Here is a 25,580-nt window from a genome sequence, read left to right on the forward strand (position 1 = left end):
CGCCCGGGTACCCACCGGCTCACTCCTTGGCGGCTGCTTATCGGGGCCTGGAGCCTGGGGCTCGCTCAGGCCACTTCGGGGATGGGGTGCCCTCGGCCTCTCGGCCCGGGGCTCGGTCACTCAGGCACAGCTGGCTGCCGGGCGGAGCTCACGGGCACGCCACTGCAACCCCCTGGCTTCTGCTCGCGGCTGCTGAGTGACCCCTCATCTGGGACTCTCCTCAGCTCTTTCTGGGATAGTGGCGCGGCTGCCCTCTGTTGGTCTTCCTTGGTCTCTTGTGTTCTGGGGACCTCTGGATGTCTGGAGTTTCGATCTCCTCCATACCTGCTTCACGCCCTGGAGGACGGGGCAGTGGCCCCCCACACCCTCTAGCAGATCATTACATGAAGGAACCTTTTAAAAACAAGCGCGTTCATGCTCACAGGTGTACACACGGGTGATCACACACACAAACTACACCCTTTTTGGCTCCTACCTCAAAGTACACTGTGTGCTGTCGATCTCACGTGCTGCACCATAATGTTTAATATTTAGTATTTACTGTCATATTCCCATATATCATTGTGATCTTGTTTATTACTCTCGTTTTCTTCTGCTTGCTCTCTTTTTTCTTTCTCAACAGGTGATCCAGGTGATCGATATATGTATTTTTTGTCTGCTTATTCTGTTGGTTTTTGTTTTTTGCCCTTTTTCCCCGTCCCTCTTCTCAGGTTTTTTTTTCTTTCCCCCTTTCTTTCTGCCCTTTCTTTCCACCAGTCAAGTCTGTCCCGTATTCAGCAAGTGAAAATAAAATAAATATATATAAGTGTATTCTGCTATGTTATAATATTTGTGCTAAACCAGAGTATTTGTGCTGAAACATAGTATTTCTGCCAAATGATAGTATTTCTGCCAAATTATAGTATTTGTGCTAAAACATAGTTTTAATTTAAAATTACAATATTCATAGTTCATCACAGTGTCTCTGGTAAATCACAGTATTTCTGCTATGTTGTATTATTTTTCTAAATCATAGTGTTTCTGTAATGTTTAAGTATTTTTGGCTAAATATATTCTTTCTGTTATCTTATACTATTTCTCCTAAATTCTTGTATTTTTGAGAAGTTATCATGTTTCTGGTAAGTTACAATATTTCTGCTAAGTTCTGCTATGCTATTGTATTTCTGCCAAGTATTATGTTTCCTCTGAGATATTGCAGTTCTGCTAAGTTATTACATTTTAGCAAAGTTCCTTTGCTTCTGCAAACTTTTTACAATTTCTGCAACTTTTCAGCTTTTTCAGCTATTTTCAGCAGACAGCTTCAGCATTACAGCATCCACACTGCATTTTCGCAGGAAATGCAAATTTTTCTAGTTATTATTATTATTATTTTCCTTTTTCCGCCTGAAATTTTGCAGTGTATCTCGACCCGCAGTTTTTGGACAAGCTTCATATATGTTACCTCATTTTGTGCGGCTGGATCTGGAATGGTGTGCTATGACTTTTGGTGTTTATGAATATTATAGTTTTTTAAATATTAATATTTTAGTGAAAATTTTCCCGCGCTCCTCTGCCAAACAGTTTTGACAATAGGGGTACATATGTTACATCATTTTGTGCGGCTGGAGCTGGGCTAGTATGGTGTGACTTTTGGTGTTTATAACTTTTATAGTTTTTGAAATATTTAGATTTTAGTGCAAATTTAGGCCAATTTCTAGGCTCCTGAGAAAGATTCTGCTTTTGGCACCATAGAAACAGACTTCATTTGTGGTGTCTTGGCTCTCTCTAGTGGTATACCGGGAGTAGTACAGCCGAAAAGATTTTATCCTTGTGTTGAAAACTCCATATCCCACAATTCATAGCACGCCTCTACAGAGTGAACAATGGCGGCCACCACTTCGTTTATATGTCTTTTATTCGTGTTTCTAGGTCACAAAATAAGCTTTTAAGATATTTTCAGGCGAGAATGTAGGTGTGTAAACTTCAAATATCTGCTTGTTTTATCAAGACATCCCATATTTAGCGACAGTGCTCTGACTACGTCGGTCCTGCCTGACAGCTAGCCGGCTACCTAGCTGGCTACCTAGCTAGCTGCCGCACTTGGCTGCAAATGGATAGCGAGGGGACTCTCTCTGTCGTTTCACCTCCATGGTCTCTCGCAAATGCTCGCATAGAATCGGAGTTACAGCTGGATGTGGAAAAAATAACTGAGTTGTTTGGTGGTGGAGCTACAACAGAGGGCAGCTACCCACCGTGTGTGACAGAAAGGACATGCCGCCAACGAGACATATGAGGCCGGGCAGGCGATTGCTAACGCGGTGGTCAATCATGGATCAGGGAAAGCGAAGGCAGGAGCGTGAGGTGAACTGAATTTCAGGTAAGTTATGAACTGCACTCTATTTGGGTCAGATATAAACCGAGTTTAGGTGTAGTTTATTTAGCAGCAGTTCTCTTATGTGTTGCTGATAGTCGGCTAGCTAGCTAGCGCCGCTAGCATAGTTAGCTCAGCGCCGCTAGCAACCCTTCGTGAAAAAGCACCCAGGCTTGGCTTATATTGAGGCGGGTGAAACTCGTGTCAGCACCGGTCGCTCTCTATTTGGGTCAGATATAAACCGAGTTTAGGTGTAGTTTATTTAGCAGCAGTTCTCTTATGTGTTGCTGATAGCCGGGCTAGCTAGCTAGCGCCGCTAGCATAGTTAGCTCGCGCCGCTAGCAACCCTTCGTGAAAAAGCACCCAGGCTTGGCTTATATTGAGGCGGGTGAAACTCGTGTCAGCACCGGTCGCTCTCTATTTGGGTCAGATATAAACCGAGTTTAGGTGTAATTTATTTTCGTTGACCTTTACAATCGTAATGCCACGGGAGTTTATATACAGCTGTGTGCGTATTAAGTTACTGACGTTGGACTTTATTTTATTCATTAGGGTTAGTTCATAGAGTTGCCGTGCCGTATAAACGGAATCGTCCCCACATTCAGAGAAAACATTATGATTTATTCTGTCGTTACGAAGCCTCCCTGTCATTCTCTCGCGTGTTGAAACGTCAATCATGAAACTGATCAATGATCGGCTGTTCGCTCTTATTTATCGCGCTAAACAACAGCAGCACGTTTAAGCTTGATCAGCTGTTGTTAGAATTCTTTTGATTTTAATTTCTAGTATCAGCTGATGTTTGCTGGAGCATGAAGATGAAATCAGGAGATGTCCTTACTGAATCATCAGAGCTGAACTGGTGATGGAGAAACAGGTTTACACTTTAGGTGACATGAATGAGTTGAAGGGAAGTTATGAGTTGTTTCTGAGAGACAAAGACCAAGCTCCTTTTTTGTGTAGCTGACAGCTGGTAACTGTGCAGGGGCGGATCTAGCAAAGCTTTTAGGGGGGAAGCTAGGGCATTAACAGAGAAAGGTGGACACAAAGATATACTTTTCTTTCTTACTCTCATATAAAATATTTAGCTTTTATTAAATAGTTATCTGAATCTCACAACCAAAGTTTGTATAATAATACACAGGATTGGCTGTAGACCATTGTTCATAATTCAGAACACTGTGTAAAAATAACAAAAACAAAAAGTGAATGCATGTGTGAAAAGTGGTCTATAATGTAATGCTTCAAAGTGTGTTCATGCAAACATTGTCGGGTCTGCCGTGGTACAATGGGACTTCTGCTCATGAACCTGTGTGCACAGCGCCTGCAAATCGGCGCTGTACAAAGTAACTTCATCTTTACACAAAACTGTAAGCTGTCATCTGTGAAGCGTGAGCGGTGTTTGTTTTACCATAGTTCATGGTGGAGAATGGCTGCTCTTCTGAGTTTTGCTCTCTGTAGCCGTATGAATGGCAAACTACAGTGATTAGCAGCGGCATAGGCACACATAAAATTTCTTCTTCTGAAATTTTCGCTTTCTAGTTCTTTATTTTTTCTTTTTCAAGTTGCTTCCGTGACGCTTTTTGGACTTTATCTACTCCCTCAGTTTTCAGCCGATTTTCTCCGCTCAAACTCTATACTGTTCTGCTCTTTCTGGAGATGGGTGCTATGACTTTTGGTGTTTATTACTGTTATACTTTTTAAAATATTACACTTTTTTCCTTTAATTTGTCCCATTGAAATGAATGGAAAACTTCCACAATTCTGCTAAAACTTGCTTGTTTTTGAAACTTAACTACTTTGTCATACTTTCACCTAGAAACTCCATTCAAACTTTAAAATGTTCTCAGATTATTGGGCTATTCCTGTGTGATTCAGCTGTTTCAGATCTTCTACCGTTTTAATTTTATGCATCTTTAAGTTTTCAGTTGCAAAATTGTGATTTTTCAGAAAATACATGCGTTGCTATGGTTGCTATGCAATTAACTCAGAGTGAGGGCTGGTCTGTTCGAATTTTCTCTTCATGTCTGAACAACTTCTTGCTACTCGCTCAATTTCCACTCAACCCCACAAATTATACATCAAAACGTAGGTATTTTTGCTGGCTTTCAGAAAATGTCACTATCATTCTTGTGGGATTTACAGATTTTTGCAAATCTCCTCAGAGCAACACAAGGTCTGAAAACTCTCCATAGAAAGTCAATGGAGAGCTTGTTCAAAATCACCGCTGAATTTTTCTAATGAGAGGCATTTTCAAATCGTCATATCTCCTTAACGAAACAAAGCTGAGACATGACGCTTGTGCCAATATATCTTCAGACTCTCCTGATGCTCACAATTCAAGAGTATTTTCCTCACCTATTACCGTTTGGCCATGAATTACATTTGTTTGAGGATAGGAAATTTGTCTCTCGCTCAGATCTCTTCAGATTTCAAACTGTGGAAATGAGGCACTTTTTTCTCTCGTCATATCTTTTCATTGATTTCAACAGAGCCCTGAAAATTTCCATGACTGTTCACCAAAGCCTGCTGTTTCTTACTGTGAAAGAATGATTTTGAGGCTCCATAGAGATCTAGAGTTACACAACGTTGTTTGAGGGCAAGTCAAGGCAGTTTTGCTTCGCTTCTTCTCAGTTGCAGTGTGTTACAAGTCATATAGCTTTAATAATTTATATTTTATCTCTGAATTATGAAGACCTGGAGATTTCCCCATCTCTTCTGAACAAAACGGTGTCAGAATGAGCGTTCTAGCCCCTACGGTTAGGAAATTATGGCCATTTGTTCGAGGGGAATCCTGAATGTGAGAAATACACTGCAGAAAACTCATACCTCTCTCTGTGTCTGTGTGTGTAAGTGCTGATTACAGCAGGTGCAGCTAATTTAGCTGACCTAGATATACCAAGCCCAGACTCTAAACAGCCACTGCTCCCTTTAGGCTCTGTGTATGTGTATGTTTGTGTGTCTGTATCAATATTTCTCCCATGTTACATATTACTCCTCCATAATAGTATTTGTGCTAAATCAAAGTACTTCTACTACATCTTAGTACTTCTGCTCAATCATAGTATTTCTGCTAAATCATAGTATTTTTGAAAAATCATGGTATTTGTGCCAAATCATGGTTTTAGGGCAGAACCATAATATTTATTTTATGTTATGAGATTACTACTAAGTGGAGGAATGTCTGTTATGTTATAGTTTATGTGCTGAATATAGTATATCTGCCAAATCATAGTATTTATCCCAAATCATAGTATTTATGCCAAATTACAGTATTTCTGCTAAAAAGCAGAAATAGTACCTTTAGCAGAAATTTCTGTGAAAAGTTATTATTTATGTTAAAAGATAGTATTTCTGCTAAATCATAGTATTTCTGCCAAATCATAGTATTTGTACTTATTCATAGTACTTGTGCCAAATCATAGTATTTGTACCCAATCATAGTATTTCTGCAATATGATCGTATTTGTGGCAAATCATGTTATCTTTTGCCAAATCATGGTATTTGTGCCCAGTTAAAATTTCTGTTATATTATAGTGTTACTACTAAGTCGTAGAATTTCTGTTATGTTATAGTATATCTGCTGATTATAGTATATGTGCCAAATAATAGTATTTATAGCAAATAATAGTATTACTGCCCAAACATAGTATTTCTTGTAGTATTTGTAGTAGTAGTTGTTGTAGTATTTGTGCAAAAACATAGAATTTCTGCAAAATCATAGTATACCAAATCATAGTATTCCAAATCATAGTATTACTGCAATTCCATAGTATTTGAGCGAAATCATAGTATTTGTGCAAAAACATACTATGTCTGCAAAATCACATTATATCTGCTATGTTATAGTATTACTACTAAGGCATAGTATTTCTACCAAATCATAGTATTCCTTCAAAATCATAGTATCACTGCAATTTCATAGTATTTGAGCGAAATTGTAGTATTTGTACTAAATCATGGTACTTGTACCAAATCATAGTATTTTTTGCAAATCATATTATTTGAACCAAAACATTGTATTTGTAACGAAGTCATAGTATTTCTTCTAAATCATAGTATTTCACCCAAATCTCAGTAGTTGTGCTAAAACCCAGTATTACTGCCAAATCGTAGTATTTGTACTGAAACATAGTATTTGTGCCAATAAGAGTATTTGTACTAAATCATAGTACTTGTGCCAAATCATAGTATTTCTGCCATATTGTGCTAGTTGTGCAAAAACATAGACTGTCTGCAAAATCATAGTATATCTGTTATGTTATAGTATTACTACTGAGTCACAGTATTTCTGCCAATTCGTAGTATTTGTACTAAATCATACTACTCGTGCCAAATCATAGTATTCAAATCAAAATATAGTATTTGTATCAAAGCATTGTATTTGTACGAAGAACAGTATTTCTGCCAAATCATAGAATTACTGCAATTTCATAGTATTTTGAGGAATCCTTTTTGTTATAGTATTACTTCTAAGTCATAGTATTTCTGCTTTGTCATAGTATTTGTACTGAAACATAGTATTTCTGCCAAATCATAGTATTACTGCTATTTCATAGTATTTGAGTGAAATTACAGTGTTTCTGCAAAAACATTGTATTTCTGCTAAATCATAGTATTTCTCTCATCTTAAAGTACTCAATTATTGTATTTGTGCCAAAGTTTAGTATTTCTGCCAAATGATATTATCTCTGCTAAATCATAGTGTCTGCCAAATCATAGTATTTGTGCCAAATTATGGGATTTTGCCAAAACATGGTACTTGTGCCAAATTATAGTATTTGTGCCCAATTAATATTTCTGTTATGTTATAGTATTACTACTAAGTCGTAGAATTTCTGTTATGTTCTGCCAAATCATAGTATTACGGCTATTTCAAAGTATTTGAGTGAAATTACAGTGTTTCTGCAAAACATTTTATTTCTGCTAAATCACAGTATTTCTGTTATCTTAAAGTACTTGCACTCAATTATAGTATTTGTGCCAAAGTTTAGTATTTCTGCCAAATCATATTATCTCTGCTAAATCATAGTGTCTGCCAAATCATAATATTTGTGCCTAAGCGCAGCATTTGTACCAAAACATAGTATTGCTGCTATATCATAGTATTTGAGCCAAATCATAGTATATGTCCTAAAACATAGTATTTCTGCCAAATCATAGTATTTGTCCTAAAGCATAGTATTTCAACAAAAACACAGTATTTCTGCTATGTTATAGTATTTGTGCTTGTAGAAAAACCTGTGTTAGTGTGAGCTACATTACCCAGCAGCCTCTGAGCAGTGAGGGAATTCATGGGACTTCTGAGCTAGATGGTCTTCCTTCGCTCCTGGGCTAACGATTGAGGAGAGAGCTGCTGGGAAGGGGAGCAAATAGCCCATCCTATATTTGTTGGGGATGGTGTGTGTCACATAAACGTGAGTTAATGTTCCATGCTTAAGATGTTTACCCTGCTACTTGTGTGTATTGGTTTTAGTTACCTTTAGCGTATGTGCTAGTTAGCGATAGCTATGGCAGCCCAGTTATTTGATTGTTTTGGGCTTGTTCCTGCTTTGTTTGTTTGTTCAAATTTATGTGAATTTGTACACTGTAATATCGCTGTATTACGTAGTGGCTAAGTAGGAGGCTGACTGTTACTAAGTGCATCAGAGTACATAGGTCATCTGTTGTGTTGGAGTGCCCTCTTGTGGCGCCTTTTGGGTAGTGCCTTAGTAAACGTGAACACTGCAAAGAAGTGGTATCAGACTGGTTTGTAGTGGAGGAATTTGTTGCCAGTTTCTTTCATCTTTAATCCGTATTCATGTTGTAATGTAGTAACTTTTGTGGCGCAAATACCACAATATGGCAGAAATACCATGTTTTGGCACAAATACTTTGATTTGGTATACTTTAGCTTCTTCACCCCTTTTCAGCAAAATTTTCATTTTTTCACACCTTTTCAGCACAAATTCCAGCTTTTTGGCGGTTTTCAGAAAAAAAAAACCTCTTTTCAGCAGAAACTCTGCTGATTCACCTCTTTTCAGTGCAACGTTCTGCTTCTTTGCCTCTTTTCTGCAGAAATTCTGCTGATTCACCTCTTTTCTGCAAAATTTTCATCCTTTTGCCTCTTATCAGCACAGTTCTCAGCAGCTTCTGATAATTTCAGCACAATTGTCAGTCTATCTACCTCTTTTTTGTGAGAATGAGTTTGGCTCAGTGAGATGAGTAGCTGCCTTGAGACCAGGAGGTTCGAGGGGAATCCTGAATGTGAATGTAAGAAATACACTGCAGAAAACTTATACCTCTCTCTGTGTCTGTGTGTGTAAGGGCTGATTACAGCAGGTGCAGCTAATTTAACTGACCTAGATATACCAAGCCCAGACTCTTAACAGCCACTGTTCCCTTTAGGCTCTGTTTATGTGTATGTTTGTGTGTCTGTATCAATATTTCTCCCATGTTAAAGTATTACTCCCACGTAATAGTATTTCTGTTAAATCAAAGTACTTCTACTACATCTTAGTATTTCTGCTAAATCATAGTATTTTGGCCAAATCATGGTATTTGTGCCAAAGCATAGTATTTCCACAAAATAACAGTATTTCTGCTATGTTGTATTATTACTGCTCATAGTATTTCTGCCAAATCTTGGTATTTGTTCCAAAGCATAGTATTTCTGTCATAATCACAATATAACTGCAAAATAAAGGGTTTTTTTTAGACAAATCATAGTGTTTGTGCTAAATCCTAGTAATTCTGCTCAATCATAGAATTTCTGCTATGCTGAAGTGCTTTTGCTAGATTACAGAATTTCTGCTAAGTCAAAGTATTTCATGTAAATCATAGTATTTATACCAAGTCCCAGTGTTTCTGCCAAATCATAAATCATAAATAATGTGGCGTGTTGGGGAACAGCTAGTTCTCTCCCATCATGCCTTGGGACATGTGCTGCATTTTAGATGTTCTTGTTTCATTGTTTATGGTTACGTTACTTTTAACTGTTGTCTTGAATGTTGTGTTTATACTACGGTACAAAGTCACTGACAGTTATTGTTTTATAGGAAGAATGCAGTACCATAAGTGAGTTCTGTTATGCTGTTATTGACCCTTGAAGCACATTGTGGCACAAGCAAGTATGTTCAATAAAAACTCCCCTACCAGCTTGGGGTGGAAATACAGGCTCAATCTCTCCTGTGAGTTTCTTTGCAAGATTCATCTGCATGCCACAATAATTTTAATAAAGCAAAGTTAAGATGAGAGGCTTGTGCCAATTCATCTTCAGACACTGCTGACACTCACGGTTGGAGCAGTATTTACTGTCATCTTACTGTTGAGCCATAAATTACGTTTGTTTTCAAACTCTTGAGCCATAAATTACGTTTGTTTTCAAACTCTTAAAATGAAGCCGCTTTCTTCTCTCGTCATATCTCCGCGACGGAGGTACAAAGAGCTATCGCAGTCAAAGTTCATGAAATTCTGCTGATTCACCCAGTAAAGGAATTGTGCTTCTATCCCACCTAGTTTTTGAGTTACACGACATTTTGTAACTCCAGAAAACGGCGCTTTACGCCGCTCACCGCGATCTAATTCTGACTGCTCATCTCCCTGTTTTCCAGACTCTGGCTCTCTTTGCCGGTGGCGCATTTGGTAATGACACGGGTCTGCAGCCCAAAGGTCGTGGGTTCAATTCCACCTTGGTCCACATGGTTTTTTTTTTCACTACAAATTTATACACTATCACAGACCTGTAATTTATATTGCTAATTTATTACAATTCTGCAAAGTTTTATGATGTTAGCAGTTTGTCTAATCTGGACCTCAGATTCTTGTTAACGCCCCATGGCAGAAATACATACAAGTACACAGCCTGATGAAGCAGACAGAAGCAGTACCTCTGATTGCAGAAAGTATTACTACTCCATAATAGTATTTCTGTTAAATCAAAGTACTTCTACTACATCTTAGCACTTCTGCTCAATCATAGTATTTCTGCTAAATCATAGTATTTTGCCAAATCATGGTTTTTTTGCCAAAACATAACATTTCTGTTAAGCTATAGTATTACTAATAAGTGGAGGAATTTCTGTCATGTTATAGTATATGTGCTGATTACAGTATATCTCCCAAATCATAGTATTTATCCCGAATCATAGTATTTTACAGTATTTCTGCTAAAAGCAGAACTAGTACCTTTAGCAGAAATTTCTGTCAAAAGATATTAGTTATGTTAAAACATAGTATTTCTGCTAAATCATAGTATTTGTGCCTATTCATAGTATTTGTACCCAATCATAGTATTTCTGCCATATCATCGTATTTGTGCCAAATCATGGTATATTTTTGCCAAATCATGGTATTTGTGCCAAATTAGAGTATTTGTGTCCAATTAAATTTTCTGTTATGTTATAGTATTACTACTATGCCATAGCATTTCTACCAAATCATAGCATTTCTTCAAAATCATAGTATTACTGCAATTTCATAGTATTTGAGCGAAATCGTAGTATTTGTGAAAAAATATACTATGTCTGCAAAATCACAGTATATCTGTTATGTTATAGTATTACTACTAAGGCATAGTATTTCTGCCAATAAGAGTATTTGTATTAAATCATAGTAGTTGTGCCAAATCACAGTATTTCAGCTACATTGTGCTAGTTGTGCAAAACATAGACTGTCTGCAAAATCATAGTATATCTATTATGTTATAGTATTACTACTAAGTCGTAGACTTTCTGTTTTGTTATAGTATCTCTGCTGAATATAGTATATGTGCCAAATCATAGTATTTATAGCAAATCATATTATTTGTGCTAACACATAGTATACTGCCACATTATAGTATTTGTGTAAAACCAGAATGTCTGCAAAATCATCATATATCTGTGATGTTATAGTATTACTACTAATGCATAGTATTTCTAACAAATCATAGAATTCCTTCAAAATCATAGTGTTACTGCAATTTCATAGTATTTGAGCAAAATCGTAGTATTTGTGCAAAAACATACTATGTCTGCAAAATCACAGTATATCTGCTATGCTATAGTATTACTACTAAGGCATAGTAATTCTACAAAATCATAGTATTCCTAAAAATCATAGTATTTCTGCAATTTCATAGTATTTGAGCGAAATCGTAGAATTTTTGCAAATCATATTATTTGAACCAAAACATTGTATTTGTACGAAGTCATAGTATTTCACCCAAATCTCAGTAGTTGTGCTAAAACCCAGTATTATTGCCAAATCATCGTATTTGTACTAAATCATAGTACTTGTGCCAAATCATAGTATTTCTGCCATATTGTGCTAGTTGTGCAAAAAAATAGACTGTCTGCAAAATCATAGTATATCTATTATGTTATAGCATTACTACTAAGTCATAGACTTTCTGTTTTGTTATAGTATATCTGCTGAATATAGTACATTTGCCAAATCATAGTATTTATAGCAAATCATAGTATTTGTGCTAAAACATAGTATACTGCCACATTATAGTATTTGTGTAAAACCAGAATGTCTGCAAAATCATCATATATCTGTGATGTTATAGTATTACTACTAATGCATAGTATTTCTGCAAAATCATAGTATTTTGCAGAAACCTTGTACTTCTGGTAAATAATAGTATTTGTGCCAAATCATAGTATTTGTGCCAAAACATTGTATTTGTACAAAGTCATAATATTTCTTCTAAATCATAGTATTTCAATCAAATCTCAGGAGTTGTGCTAAAACGCAGTATTATTGCCAAATCATAGTATTTGTACTCAAACATATCAGTTCAACTTATTTAACTCTTCTCAACAGCCCAACACCTCTTCTTCACCCCGTTTCAGCAGAATTGTGAGTGTTTTCACCCCTTTTCAGCACAAATCCCAGCTTTTTCAGGTGTTTTCAACAGAAATCTCTTTTTTAGCAGACATTCTGCTGATTCACCTGTTTTCAGTGCAACTTTCTACTTCTTTACCTCTTTTCAGTAGAAATTCTGCTGATTCACCTATTTTAAGCAGAATTTTCAGCCTTTCACCTCTTATCAATACAAATCTCAGTATCTTCTGCTCATTTCAGAGGAAACCATTTCACCTCTTTTCAGTAGAAATTTGAACTTCTGTACCCCTTTGAAGCAGAATCTTTGCCTTTTCACCTCTTTTCAGCAAAAGTTTCTGTTTTTTCACTTGTTTTCAGCATAATTTTTCAGTTTCTTTACTGCCATACAATTTTTGCAGCTTTTCATCTTTTTCAGTCATTTTCAGCAGGCAACTTCAGCGTTAAGGCATCCACACAGCATTTTCGCAGGAAATGCAAATTTTTCTAGTAGATATTGAAAAGATAAATACAAGTTGAATAGTTGAATGTCTTGTCTTCGTTTTAAAGTTTGAATGGTGGCTCTACGTCAACGTATGTGGAAGTAGATACAGTTTAAAGAGGAGTAAGTTGAATGAGGATTTGAAGGGTGTCCCCATTGAAATACATGGGAAATTTTTGTTGAAAAAAGTTGAATAATTTTAAAAATATAAATGTTATAAATGAGAAAAATACAAGCAGTCATGTCCAAAAGAAGAGGAATCTAACGGTGTTTGAATGGTTTTTCTAAGTTGAACGGTTTTGAAGGAAATAGAGTACAAAAAACGTACGGAACATATAAAATAGAATAAAGATTACAACAACAATACTGTGAATGCTTCAAGCATTCACACTAATAACATAAAAAAACCCTCTCCTCAGCCATCAAAATAACTTGTGTAAATACATCCCCATTAACCCCACAAGCAGCAGCTACTTTGGGCTTCAACGTTATCACAGAAGTTACCTCTAAGTGTTTGATTAGGTAAGTTTGTAGCTGCAACAGTTAATTAAAACAATCAGCAATTCACAAACCGGAGGCCATAAAGAAACCTATAAACTTTATTTTCCAGTAGTGTTTACATTAGTTATCGTAGACATTACATGTAACCAATCAATTGTCTTTTTTCTGAACAGGCTGTGGAGGGAAGAAAATCTCCCCCAGGTTTCGGAGGACCCCCCTGCTGTAGTAGTATCTTTTAGAGTGATCTGGGACGGGGCTACAGAGAATATCAGCCGCTGTAGATGGGTGGCAGTGCTGGCAAACGTAGCCTCGACTTTTGTACCACTCATTGGAGGTCTGGTTCACAACAGCCAGAAAGGAATGGAACATGGTGTAACCCGCCAGGAGGAAGAATACGAAAAGTAAGAAGCCCAGCATGAAGATGATTCGGGGAAAAGTAAGGAAGAGATGCTGGAAGAAAAAAATGGGAGGAGGGGCGGGTTATTAAAATTCTATTTCAGTTAGAAGCAAAAACAGCTGTGTGCAATATTCAGCGTGTCAGCAGTACCTGCACGACAAACAGAAATCCCGCTGGCTGCCGTTGGCCGTTCTCATCTAAGTAACTGGCCCCCAGGAGCCCTGTACGCAGCACAACATGAAGCAGCATGTCCACCGTTAACAGGGCGATGTCGAACGCCATGGCACAGACGGTGAAGAGGTAGAGCAGGAAGTAACGTGTGTTCTGAGCACCGATGCAGTTGTTCACCCAGACGCAGTGGTGGTCGAAACGCTGCACACACCTGTTGCAGACCCCTGAATCACAGGAGGAGTTACAGTCAGCACTAAGACACGCTACCTTTGTTTTTCTCCCAGTACCTCAGGTGCTAACATTGACAAATTAAAAAGCACTCACTACAGTGTTTCGAGCGGGCTGGTTTGACAAGCTGGCAAGTCGAACATGAGATTCCCGGGTGAAACAATCTCCTGTCGTACGAATAGATGTGCAGCTGACCGGCAACTTTCTTCTTTGTCACTGTGCCTGACAGATGGAGAGAAGTGAGATAACACACTGCCATTGATGACACCACCACCACACATTTAAACAAGATGTGGTCAAACCTGGGTCTGTCTTGATGCAGAGGTAGAAGAAGAAGGTCTTGATGGCCAACAGGATATAAGGCACAGATAGGCTGATCAGAGTGGTGTCCATCTCCCTACAGAAGCCAAACACCTCGTAGGTGAACTCTGAATACACGGCGCCCTCCAGCAGGATGTGCAGGTATATGAACGCGTTGCTCCTGCAGTCCAATGCAAATAACACTGAATAGAGCCTTAAATAAACATTAAACTCTGTAAACACTAAGTGTGAACTACAAACCTCTGATGGAACAGTCTGTGCAAGGTCCACTGTGAAAACTTCTGCAGCCATTTTGGAGTAATAGATGCAAGTCTCTGTGAAAAAAAGCACATAGTTGTAACTGGAGTGGGTAGGTTTTCTTTATATTGAGACAACAGCGCCACATAGTGTCGCTTTTTGGAAATGCATGAAAAGAAAAGCTTCATACTCATCCTGTTTCTGCTTTTTTCTTACCTTTAACGCAAAGCTGTAGAGTGAATTAAGGGGGCTGTGTTGCTGGCCGGAGTATCTGCACACTAGAGCTATACATGTGAGCACCACCACGACGTAAATACCAAACAGCGTCAGGAAATCCATATCTCACCTGGCAGCATCACAGAGAGGCAAACAACAGGTGTTTACGGTACAAACTCACCGAGAGCAGGTAGCAAGCTTAACAAGAAACAATTATGCTTTGTTCCAGTTGATTCTTAGTCATGGTTATTTCCTTTAAACGCGTTAAAGACCTTTAAAAACGACTCAGGTGAACAAGTTACGTTAGCATGCGCTGAAACCTCTCAGCGCCCACACAGCAGCGTTAGCAAAACTGAACCAAGTCTTCGTTTCTTCACCTTGTAAACCCATTTTCATGCTCGCTCTCCCCTTACCATCTAGTCGAGGTTACACATAGCTGCCTTTTAGTGTTTGTCTCAAGTCAACAGTCGGTTTAGGAGGCTTCTAGTTTCACTTTTGCTCCATGCTCACGTCCTGCCCCTGTAAACAATGCTACTTCCTTAGCATCGCTGATGGGCTGGGCTAACGTCGAAGCCTCCCCGCTGTGAGAGGACAGTGTGTGTGTCCTACTCCTTTTTACTTTACATTGAAATAAATGAAAAGTCTGTTTTGTTTTTGGGGGTTTTTTCCGGCTGATTAAGAGAGTGGATTATTAATTTTAAAAGTTGTAACTATACTTTCCGTCAAAAGTCCCTGTCTCCTGTTATAAACGTATATTAATAGCCATACAAGGAGGCAAGACAAGTGCATTCAGCCAGAGTGAGCTCTTTCTTTTATTGAAAATCCAGTTATTTTTCGACACTTTACATCCCCATTGCTTAAACGTCTTCTATTTAAAAAAAGAGCTATGATGCACATCACTACCCACATACACTCACTGGTTACTACATTGTTAACACAAATGTTAAATCAGCCTATGGCAGCAGCTCAGTGCAGTTACCGATGCAGACATAGCCAAGACGACCTGCTGAAGTTCACTAAACTGAGCATCAGAATAAGGATGAAAGGTGATTTAAGTGACTTTGAATGTGGCATTGCTGTTGGGGCTGGACAGGCTGCTCCAAGTATTTCAGAAACTGCTGGTTGACTGTGATTTTCCCACACAAGCATCTCTAGGTTTTACAGAGGATAGTACCAAAAAAGAGTCGATATCCAGTGAGCGGCAGTTCTCTGGGTGAAAATGTCTTGTTGATGCTAGAAGTCAAAGAAAAAGCTAACAGGAAGGCAATAAAAACTCAAATAACTCATCACAGAGTTACTCTAAACTCAAAACACATCAACACTTGAAGAAAATAGGCTACAGCAGCGACCACACCAGGTGCAATCTCAGCTAAGATCAAGAAACTGAGGCTAGAATTCTCACAGGCTCACCAAACTTGGACAGAAGACTGGAAAAATGTTGCCTGGAGCCTGCTTTGACATGTAATTGTCAAGGTCGGAATTTGGAGTAAAAACCATGAAGCAGGGATTCATCCTGCTTTGTGTTAATGGTTCAGGCTGCTGCTGGTGGTATAATAGTGTGTGGGGCATTTTTTGGCACACTTTAGGCCCCTTTACCAAATGAGCATCATTTAAATTCCACATCCCACCTGAGTATTTTTGCCAACCATGTGCATCTCTCTATGATGGCTGCTTCTAGCTGGATCATGTGCAGTGTCAAGGGAGGAATGTTGAATGTGTGCCACAAAGAATGAAGGCAGTCCTGAAGGCAAAAGCGTGTCCAAGGTGTACTTAATGAAGTGACTGGTGAGTGTATAAACTGGAAGTTTTGAGGCCTTTGCCAGAGCCAATAATACACGTTTTATAAATGCATTACTCTTGATTTTACTGTTAAATGTGTTATTGGTTAATTCACTAGTTCATTGAGGGGATTTCTGCCAGCAGTTTCTATAGTTCAAGAAAGAGAGAGGTGATGTCTGGAGCTTTGCTACCTGAGGAATCCAGTGCGGAAGATGATCTGTGAGATAGCATCAACAGTAATGTTTGTTTCCACTGTCCAAAATACATGTGAGTAATTGAAGTATTTTATACCTACTCTCTCTCTCTCTCTCTCTCTTTTTTTTTTTTACTTTTTAAAACATGCATTGAAGCATAAAAGGTTTTGTCTAAAAGTTGGCACACAAACTTCAAAAAAGGAGAATTTTAAATATATAATTTCAGTATAACAACAGTTAACTTCTTTTTGTTTATTGAATGTCTGGATGCGCTGAGCTGGTGCTTTAATCATCTTTTATTGACTGTTATATAAGATAAATCAAGTTACAGTGCTGTGAGCGATGCTTTTATCCCACCTTTTGTGCCAGAGACATGAAGAAATGTCTTTCAACTCTTCATTACACTAGCTTTGAACATCTATTTTGTTCAAAAATTGATCTGACAATGACAAACAAATATCAGCTACTGTCATCTGGTTTGATTATAGACCAATACCCGCCATCGAGGCTGATTTCGGCCTATAGTGTTTGACTTTGGTGCCTGAATGAAAACATTAACTGTTTGCTGTTTGTCTCTGCAATTCAGTGCTACACACAATGCAACAAGGCACCACAGGACACCAGTCAGTGGATACTGTTGCGGACATGGCCCAACACTCATATTACAGCTCACAGAGCTGCAGAGGGGAGCATTACTCAGGAGCTGTGCAGGCTCATCCCCGAATGCTGCTTAAACAGGTACTGAATGTTTGGATGTGCTGTGCTGGGTGCCTTAATCATTTTTTATTGTCTCTTATGTCGGATAAATCAAGTTACAGTGCCACGAGCGTATCTGCTGTTACAGTTTGAAATCAATATTACAGCTTTATACCTGAAATGACAATTTTCTTTGTCAAAAGATAAATTGTTTCAGGTGGTTTAAAGTTTTTCTGTCGCACATCTTGTCATAGACGACTCAATCGTCTTTAAGACTGTAAGTGTAAGAGGAGAGTTTGACTGAAGTGAAAAGTGTGTTTGGAGATGCAGTCCGTTGTGTTTAATTATTCAGTTTGCACTGAACTGTTTGTTCCTTATTGTGCGCTTTGGCACTAATGACAGTTTACACTCCAATAAGCCCACCTGCGCACTTCACCTGCGCACTTCCTCAGCTTCCTCTCCAGCTGTTATGCATGTCAGTTTAAAAAAATACATGTAATACTGTAAAAGTAAAACTTGATGTGAGCTTCAGTTCAAGGATATAAACAGATAGTTACATGTGGACCTTAGAGCCTGATAGATATAGGATTTTTAAGACAGATACTGACATTTGGTGATTAAAAAAATCTGATATATCGGCCGATATTTTTTTCTTTCAGACAAACATGCATAAATGGATTAGCAATTGTTATGTGTATTGATTCATGAGTCCTTACTAAGAAGATAAAGCAGTGCAGTTTAAAAAATAGTCATGTTTTACTGTCACAACAAGATCTTCATGCTCTGCGTGACTCTGCTGGTATCAGCTGGTTGTTGCGTTTGCAGTCTTACAAACGTGTGTTGCCAACAGGGAAGTTGCAGAGCACAACATCAGCACCCATAGCATGGTTGAAGGGTTTTTCTTTCTTGATGTTGATATTGATATGTGGGCAAATAGCTGATAGCGGCTGATAAATCCATCGGGCTGATTTTTAATCAGCACATTGACGCCATAAATTTTCAGTTTTCAGTTTTAACTTGGAACTACCCCAACTGATTATGGCAAATGGCCACGCCTGCCTGATCCTGGCTCTGCTGGAAGTTTCTTCCTGTTAAAAGGGAGTTTTTCTGTCCCACTGTCACCAGTGTTGCTCATATGATTGTTGGGGTTTTCTCTGTTTTCTTTGTATTATTGTACGATCTTTACCTAACAATATAAAGCAGCTTGAGACAACTGTTGCTGTGATCTGGCCTATATAAATACAATTGAATTGAATTGAACTAGAGTAGCATTTAGCCTATTTCATCATAAATACACGTCTAAAAGTGTGCACAGTGCTAAAATAAACTTCACTAGAGGCACTCTAAATATCTAATAGGGGAGGGGAGCATGTGTTCCTACAGTATTAATAACAAGGGGGGTGGAGGAGAGCAGATTCAGCTGATAATCCGACTAATCCCACAGGCTAAAGTCTTAAATTGCCCCCGCTCCTTATCAATGGACCGACCATTTCAGAGTACGCAGAGAATCACAGGCATGCAGACGCTCCAATTAGAGCTCCTCGGGCTTTCTCGCATCGACGCAGAGTGATTCTGGGCCAGGAGCGGTCCCACGGAGAGCCACCTTGCCAAGAGAGGAGGGGGAGGAAAAAAAGACACATGGGTGTATTTATAGAAAAATGAGGCCTCACAATACCCTTTTTGGAGAGAGAATTATTAAGGAACCGAGGTGCGCGGGTGCACGCGTCCCAGTTTTCTGATTAACACTGTGCAAGCAGGCTGGCCCTAGGATGAATCAGGGATGAGATGCAGGACCAACTCCTTGACATACTCACAGGAAGAGACTGCACTTGCTTTTCATGCACACCCTTTGCTCATGAGGAGACTGCTGTGGTTTCAGGGAGGAGGAATGGGGCAGTATTTTGAGTTTGTCACCTTTTCTCTTTGACTTTGGGTTGTGGGTGGTGGGGATTTTTTTTTTTTTTTTTTTTTTTTAAAACACTATATTTGAGAAGACTGGATAACAGCCTCCTAGCAGGCCACCGGGTATCTGACATTCAAGATGAAGAAATTTTTGCAAAACAAAAAGGGCAGATACTCTTTCCGCCAGAGCAAACGGGGCTCTCGGTATCCAGCCAAAGATTTCTGTAAGTCTTTATAACCTTCGTCTTCGTCAGCTCTGTGAATTCTGCTGCGCTGTGGCTTTTGGAAAGCTGTGCAGCACATCATTAGCCTACAGCTGAGCTACAGGGTGTATAGCAATTCATTGCTGTGAAATTTGTACGTGTTCCATTAGAGGTGGTTCTGAAAGCCTTATATTTCCTGCTATTTTCCCATTTGGTTGGAAATAATCCTGTTATTTAACCTGGAATTCAACCTCTTACCTGTTCATCTTACCTGTGCAGCCAGTGGTGTGCTCTGTCACGTTATTGCTTTTCCATTCAATTACCGTTTGACAGGAGAGACATGCATGTGCTCTGAGTGCAAAAAATAGCAAGAGGAACTTCTGTCTCCTGAGCTAATTAAGGTCACAATCTTTCAATGCTTTAATTTGATTGGCTGTGAAAGAGTTTATGAACCAGGTCAGGGACTGCTGAGTGTGTCATGGTTCAGCATAGCGGGTTACAGAGCCACACTTGATGTACAGCTAAAGACAGGGAAGGAGACAGAGAACAAACTGAATCTCTTTAAAACAAAAGACTGTATCATAGAGTTTTCTTGCAATGTCGCTGAACTTGAATGCACTGGCTACAGTGGGTAAGTATTTCTAAGTACCACGAGACTCCATATTGAAGCAAACCTCACTTTTTCTCCCTGTTTCTAAAAGTCCTCAGCATGCCGACTTCCAACCAGGGCTGGCCTGAGGATTTTGGCTTCCACCTTGGTGGGGCTGGACCTAGCTACATCTTGTCAGTGGAGGAAGGCAGCAGTGCCCACCTGGCAGGGTTGCAGGCGGGGGATCAGGTCCTGGAGATCGAAGGCCACAATGTGTCGACGCTAGGTCCTCAAGCTGTCATCGCCATCGCCCAGACTCAGAAGAACATCCCTCCCAGCATTGGAGTGGTGTCCCGCATACAGCAGGTCGTGCAGCTCTCAAATCCTTCAGATCAATACTGCATGCGTAGGCTAATGGGTGTGGAAATGCATGTCATAATATAGTAAGGAGTAGATCTGCACTATTGGGGATAGCTGTTGGGGGATATGCTCTGTGGTCAAACAAATGTCTTGTACAGATGGACATCACGCCAGGTCCAGATGGTCGTTTTGGGTTTACCATTGTGGGAGACTGCCCCCTACTGGTGGAGGACTGCTCTCCTTGTTCTCCAGCTGGCCGTGCAGGCCTGAGGGCTGGGGATTATGTCATGGAAGTGAACGGTATCCCAGTCAGGCAGCACGAGATGGCTGCGGCACTAATCAAGGCATCCCAGGGGAGGACACTCCGCCTGGGAGTGCTGTGCCTTGGGCCAAGGCACAAACGGAGCATCAGCATAGAGGACAGTCAGATGGGTGGAGAGGGGGTGAGACTGGACCGCAAACACAAGGCTCTGGAGTTCAACAGGAAGGTAGGTTTCAAGTTAAAAGGTATTTTCTAATTAAAGACAACATTCTCTGTCTAAACTGCTTTTTTTGTTCCCATGTAACTGTTTTGGAGAGGGCAGGGCTTATTTGACAAAAAATAAATAAATAAGTATTTCTGTGCACCAAGCAGAATTTTGCAGAACCTTATATGAATTTAAGGACCTATTATGGTTGCTGTTTATTTTTTCTGTGCCTCTACTGGAATAATTTTGCATGACTCACGGTTAAAATAAAATCCTTATTTATCCTACAGTCCCTCAGTTTGTCCCGTGTCTGAAACAAGCGCCTTTATTTTCAAGGCCTCCCTTACTAAAACCTGTCTTTCTTATGATTGGCCAACCTCCAGAAGCCAAATGAAGGGCAGCACCCAGTTCTTCTGAGCTGTACTGTCTGTATATTGTGTGCTTGCTGCAGATAACCATATAAAGAAATGTGTATCATCAGAGTGCTTTATACAGTCAAAGATCAGAGAAGCCTGGTGCTCAACAGAATATGAGCTTTGGGTTAAAAGAGATTACTTTTAGATAATTGCCAACATTTAATATATACTAATCAATCGTACACACTTCGGATGAGGTCGGGGACATCATGTAACAATGTTTGTTTTTTAATTTTAAGTTTTATGTGTTTTTAGTGCTTATTTCATGAATATTTAATGTAACAGAATGTAGAATGTCGACATGTTTTTGAGACCAGAATGAATGAAAGTCTATAGTTATCCACTTTCTTATGACAGGTCAGATAGTAACTCTATAAAATCACTCAACATTCAACAATGTTCTGTTTTCAGTCATGTGGAAAAGAAAACACGCCCTCTTTCAATTTGTAGGTTTTATGTGTCAGGTCACAATGAAAATATTATTCTGGTTTGTACCAGGTTATAAAATTATTTAAACATAACTTAAAATGAAAAAGCAACACATAAAATATTGCAACATGTTGTTATTACTTTAGGAAAAACAAAGCCAAAATCCAGAATCAGTGTGTGAAAAACTAAGTACCCTACTGCTTGACTAAGAATAATGACTGTAAATAGTCATCAGCAAGAGTGAACACCTCTATAAAAGCAAAAGTTTTGGTAGTTTGTCTGTTATAACACACCTGAATGGTCTAGTTGTGTGAAATGTGGTGCTCAACAGAAGAAATTGCTGCTACCCATTAGTCTGTGAGGGGTTATAAGGCCATTGCATTTGAAGTACATAATTCTACAGCGAGAAAGATTGTTCAAAAGTACAGAACATTCAAGACAGTTGCCAATCTTCCCAGGATTGGACATCCCAGTAAATTTACCCCAAGGTCAGAGAAATGTGATACATCTCAGACTCTTCAGGGTTCACTTATCATGTTAAATCTTAAACTTCAGACTGAACAAATGTGGCTTGTTTGGAAGGGTTGCCAGGAGTAAACCTCTTGTCTCTAAAAAGAAAATGGCTGCAGGTTTTAAGTTTGCAAAGTTGCATTTGAATTCAAGTTCACTTATTTTTATAGCACCAAATCTCAACAACAGTTGCCCTAAGAATTTTACATGGTAAGGTAAAGATCCCACAATAATACAGAGAAAACTCCACCAATCTGATTCCCCTATAAGCAAGCACTTAGTGACAGTGGGAAGGAAAAACTCCCATTTAACAGGATAATCCTCCAGATCCAGTTGGGGGTGAGTGGAGGGAGTCAGGACTAAAGACACATTGTGGAAAAGAGCCAGAACTTCATAGTAACTAGTAATTAAATGCAAAGAAGTGTATAAACACAGAGTGAGTGAAAAAGGTGAGTGAAGAAGAAACACTCAGTGAAGCCTGCAGCAGCCTGGGCTTACTGCAGTATAACTAAGGGAGGGTTCATGATCAAACTCTAACTATGTTTTAAACCTAATCTTAAAAGTAAAGACTGTGTCTGTCTCCTGAATCCAAACAAGCTGGTTCCACAGAAGATCAGCCTGAAAGCTGAAGGCTTTCTTTCTTGTCCCTGTCAGTACTCCTGCAACAAACCATAAGACTTCTGGAAAAATGTGCTTTGAAAAGAAGAGACCAAAGTGGAGATGTTTGACCATAGTGTACAGCACCACAAACACAACATATTGGTACAAACACCACATACCAACTGCAAAACACGGCGATGGACAGATGATGGTTTGGGCCTGTTTTGCAGCTACAGGACCTACGTACTTTGCAATCACTGAGTCAGCCATGAATTTTGCATAGCACAAGTGTTCTAGAGTCAAAGGTGAGGCCATCTGTCCGGCACCTCAAACTGGGTCATGCAACAAGACAATGATCTCACTTACTCTACAAAATCTTGGCTGAAAAGTGCTGTAGTCGGACCTTAACAGAGCTGTGCATGAATGAATGCCACAACGCTAATCATACAGTAATCATACAGTAAATGATTACTTCAAGTAATTGCTACTAAAGGTGGTTCTACAAGCTACTGAATCATGGGGTGTACTTAGTTTTTCATACACTGCTTCTGCATCTTGGCTCAGTTTTCGGTTAAATAATGACAAGAGAATTGAAAATTACAGCATAAAATATACACAAAAAATAAATACTTCTGTTTGGTTTTATGCTAAAAACAGTGAAGTCATAGCATTTCCTCTTTTACTGACTACCCTCCTCTCTAAAACTCTTTTTGAATCTCCAACAGGTCGACCAGATTTTAGGTGATGATCCCGAAGTGAAAGAGAGACTCTTCGCTGTGCTGAAGCAGTACGCCGCAGAGAAGAAAGTTGAGTGGTTAGCTTCTGTCCTGCCGGACATACTCACCACTGACGAACATCGACAGCTCATCTCCAGCATCAGGTAGGGGACAGAGGTTTGAGCTCACATTGCACAGGCAGGAAGTAGCTTAGAGTCTTTATTGGAGAAGATGCAAAGAGATGCAAACAATGCAAGCAATTTGTGAGTGAACTATAAACGCCAAATGCTCTCTAAAGTATGTTACCATACTAGGCCATCTCTTTGTGTTGCATCACAGAGACTTGCACATGTTTTTGGTCCTAGTGAAAACTAAAATAATCTGCATGGAGTGAATTCATAATGACTGTAAACTGGATTTTCCTGCACATTTGGTTGCAGATTAGAGAGATTTGTGGGTTCCATCTGCAACACATGGTAAATCCACAGTGACCCTCCCAAGTTGCTTAAACTGTCATTTAATGAGAAATTGAGAGACTAAACTGACAAGGACGGGTCTATAACAGGGAGCTTAGATTTTAGTGGGGAAAACGAGGATTGGCAAAGTGTTCTGCATTCACTGCATGGAGGTGCCTGTGATGACGAGCCACTCACAGATTTAGTAGAGTACTCGCTTCGTGGAACTAGTGGTAGCCATGCTGCTCTCTCTGTCTCTGCAGCCCTTTCAAATAAAAAAATTAAAATAAAATCTGGAGCTACATCCAGCAGGTTTTTTTTTTTTGAAGATGCGTGGAGGTGGCTTTCTACCAGACAGAATTGTGCCAGGTAACCAAACGTGAACAACTCTTTAGTTATGGGCTGTCTGTGTGCCAAAATAAATCCCCAGACAGTCTGTCCACAGATTCCTCTCCATCCACAAGTCCAGCCAATTGAAGCTTTTATTCTGTTACTACGCTGGCTTCCTTCCTCCAGTACTACTACACCACTTTCAACTCTCTTTCGTGATATTAATATACTGTAAGAAGGGTTTCCATTTGTATGAGGTCACTGCTGAGATAGGCAACAAGATTTAATGTGAGATTTTTAGTCCCTTCAATTAGGCATGAATAATCCAAAGCTGAGAGTTGGTATTTGTGCAATGAGGGACACTCCTATCTGCTACAAGGACCAATACCAGCATTAATAGCATCTCTCTGTGGACTTCCATCCTTGCCCGTCTCCCAGCTCTCTTACCTCGCTCTCCCTCTCTCTTAAGGGGTGTTTGTGTTTAGCACTGATAGATTGTCCTCTCATTATACCGCTCAGACTGTTTCCCTGCTTTCTCTGTGCGGTGACCATTTCTTTCTTGACACTTGGTGTAGACGGCCTCCTGGCCGCACCGAGGTCCCAGAAGACCTTTTATCCCCCACAGAGGAGCAGCTCAGTGGCAGTGCACGAGCCCAGTATTCTGCTCACTGCTGCTTTTAGACTTGTGCAGACGTTTAGCTGATTATTGAGCTATGGCTGACAGCTAAAGCAATGAACTGCCTGGGGTGAGTATATCCTCCTCTCATTGCTGATACTCTCTAGTGTTGTGTGAAATGTGGCTTTTTTGTGTATTTTTGCAGACGTCGTGGATTTTTATCACCTCCCATCTGCTGGTGGCTGTGCAGGTGTAATAATGTGAGAGCTTGAGTGGATGTTTAATGCAGTCCTTAAAGTACAGGACAGGCTGCTGCTGCTGCAGCTGCTGCTGCTGCTGATGTTTGATAGATTTAAAATTCATTATCCCCTTTACTTCAGGGATAATGAAGCTCATTTGGACCATTGGCAGTTTATTCATACAGTTTGATGTAATGCAGTCTCACTTGGGTTCATGAAAACTGTCTGTGGTTAACAACACAGTTAACAATGCAATGCTTTCGTGTCTGTGTATGAAGTGATTGGGGGTTCTTAGGATCACGAAGTCTGTGCTTTTAGGGTGTACTCTCTTTTCACGTGTATGAGCAGAGGGTGTGGTTCAGTTAATATCTG

General features: G+C 39.5%; 2 protein-coding genes across 6 annotated transcripts in view; one reads left to right on the top strand and one right to left on the bottom strand.

Moving 5' to 3' along the window:
* Nucleotides 1-13,215: 13,215 nt before the first annotated feature.
* On the bottom strand, nucleotides 13,216-15,277 carry zdhhc4 (zinc finger DHHC-type palmitoyltransferase 4). The gene is made up of 7 exons (XM_031748823.2): nucleotides 15,121-15,277; nucleotides 14,708-14,837; nucleotides 14,495-14,568; nucleotides 14,236-14,414; nucleotides 14,030-14,155; nucleotides 13,685-13,929; nucleotides 13,216-13,587 (listed from the first exon to the last, which is right to left on the bottom strand). Exons 2-7 carry the CDS (start codon nucleotides 14,828-14,830, stop codon nucleotides 13,288-13,290), a joined length of 1,047 nt encoding a protein of 348 aa, XP_031604683.1. The 5' UTR covers nucleotides 14,831-14,837; nucleotides 15,121-15,277; the 3' UTR covers nucleotides 13,216-13,287.
* Nucleotides 15,278-16,365: 1,088 nt separating this feature from the next.
* The window catches only part of grid2ipb (glutamate receptor, ionotropic, delta 2 (Grid2) interacting protein, b), a 41,888-nt gene continuing 32,673 nt past the window's right edge, over nucleotides 16,366-25,580 (top strand). For 4 of the 5 annotated variants that reach the window (XM_039615965.1, XM_031748792.2, XM_039615966.1 and 1 more), the window contains exons 1-6: nucleotides 16,366-16,492; nucleotides 16,631-16,753; nucleotides 17,267-17,418; nucleotides 20,183-20,436; nucleotides 20,589-20,918; nucleotides 23,578-23,732. In XM_039615965.1, the coding sequence (XP_039471899.1) occupies nucleotides 20,191-20,436; nucleotides 20,589-20,918; nucleotides 23,578-23,732 (731 nt within the window). In that variant the 5' untranslated portion in view covers nucleotides 16,366-16,492; nucleotides 16,631-16,753; nucleotides 17,267-17,418; nucleotides 20,183-20,190. Of the gene's footprint in view, nucleotides 16,493-16,612; nucleotides 16,754-17,266; nucleotides 17,419-20,182; nucleotides 20,437-20,588; nucleotides 20,919-23,577; nucleotides 23,733-25,580 lie in introns of those variants that run through there. The other variant, XM_031748791.2, reaches the window with a different exon arrangement.

This window comes from Oreochromis aureus, linkage group 8 (genome assembly GCF_013358895.1).
Source record: "Oreochromis aureus strain Israel breed Guangdong linkage group 8, ZZ_aureus, whole genome shotgun sequence".
In the NCBI taxonomy this organism is placed as follows: domain Eukaryota; kingdom Metazoa; phylum Chordata; class Actinopteri; order Cichliformes; family Cichlidae; genus Oreochromis; species Oreochromis aureus.

Coding starts and splice junctions, on each gene's coding strand:
- zdhhc4 (XM_031748823.2), bottom strand. CDS start 14,830: ATGGATTTCCTGACGCTGTTTGGTATTTACGTCGTGGTGGTGCTCACA. Junction 14,415..14,494: donor CACAGACTGTTCCATCAGAG/GTTTGTAGTTCA, acceptor ATTGGACTGCAG/GAGCAACGCGTTCATATACC. Junction 13,588..13,684: donor GATTTCTGTTTGTCGTGCAG/GTACTGCTGACA, acceptor TTTTTCTTCCAG/CATCTCTTCCTTACTTTTCC.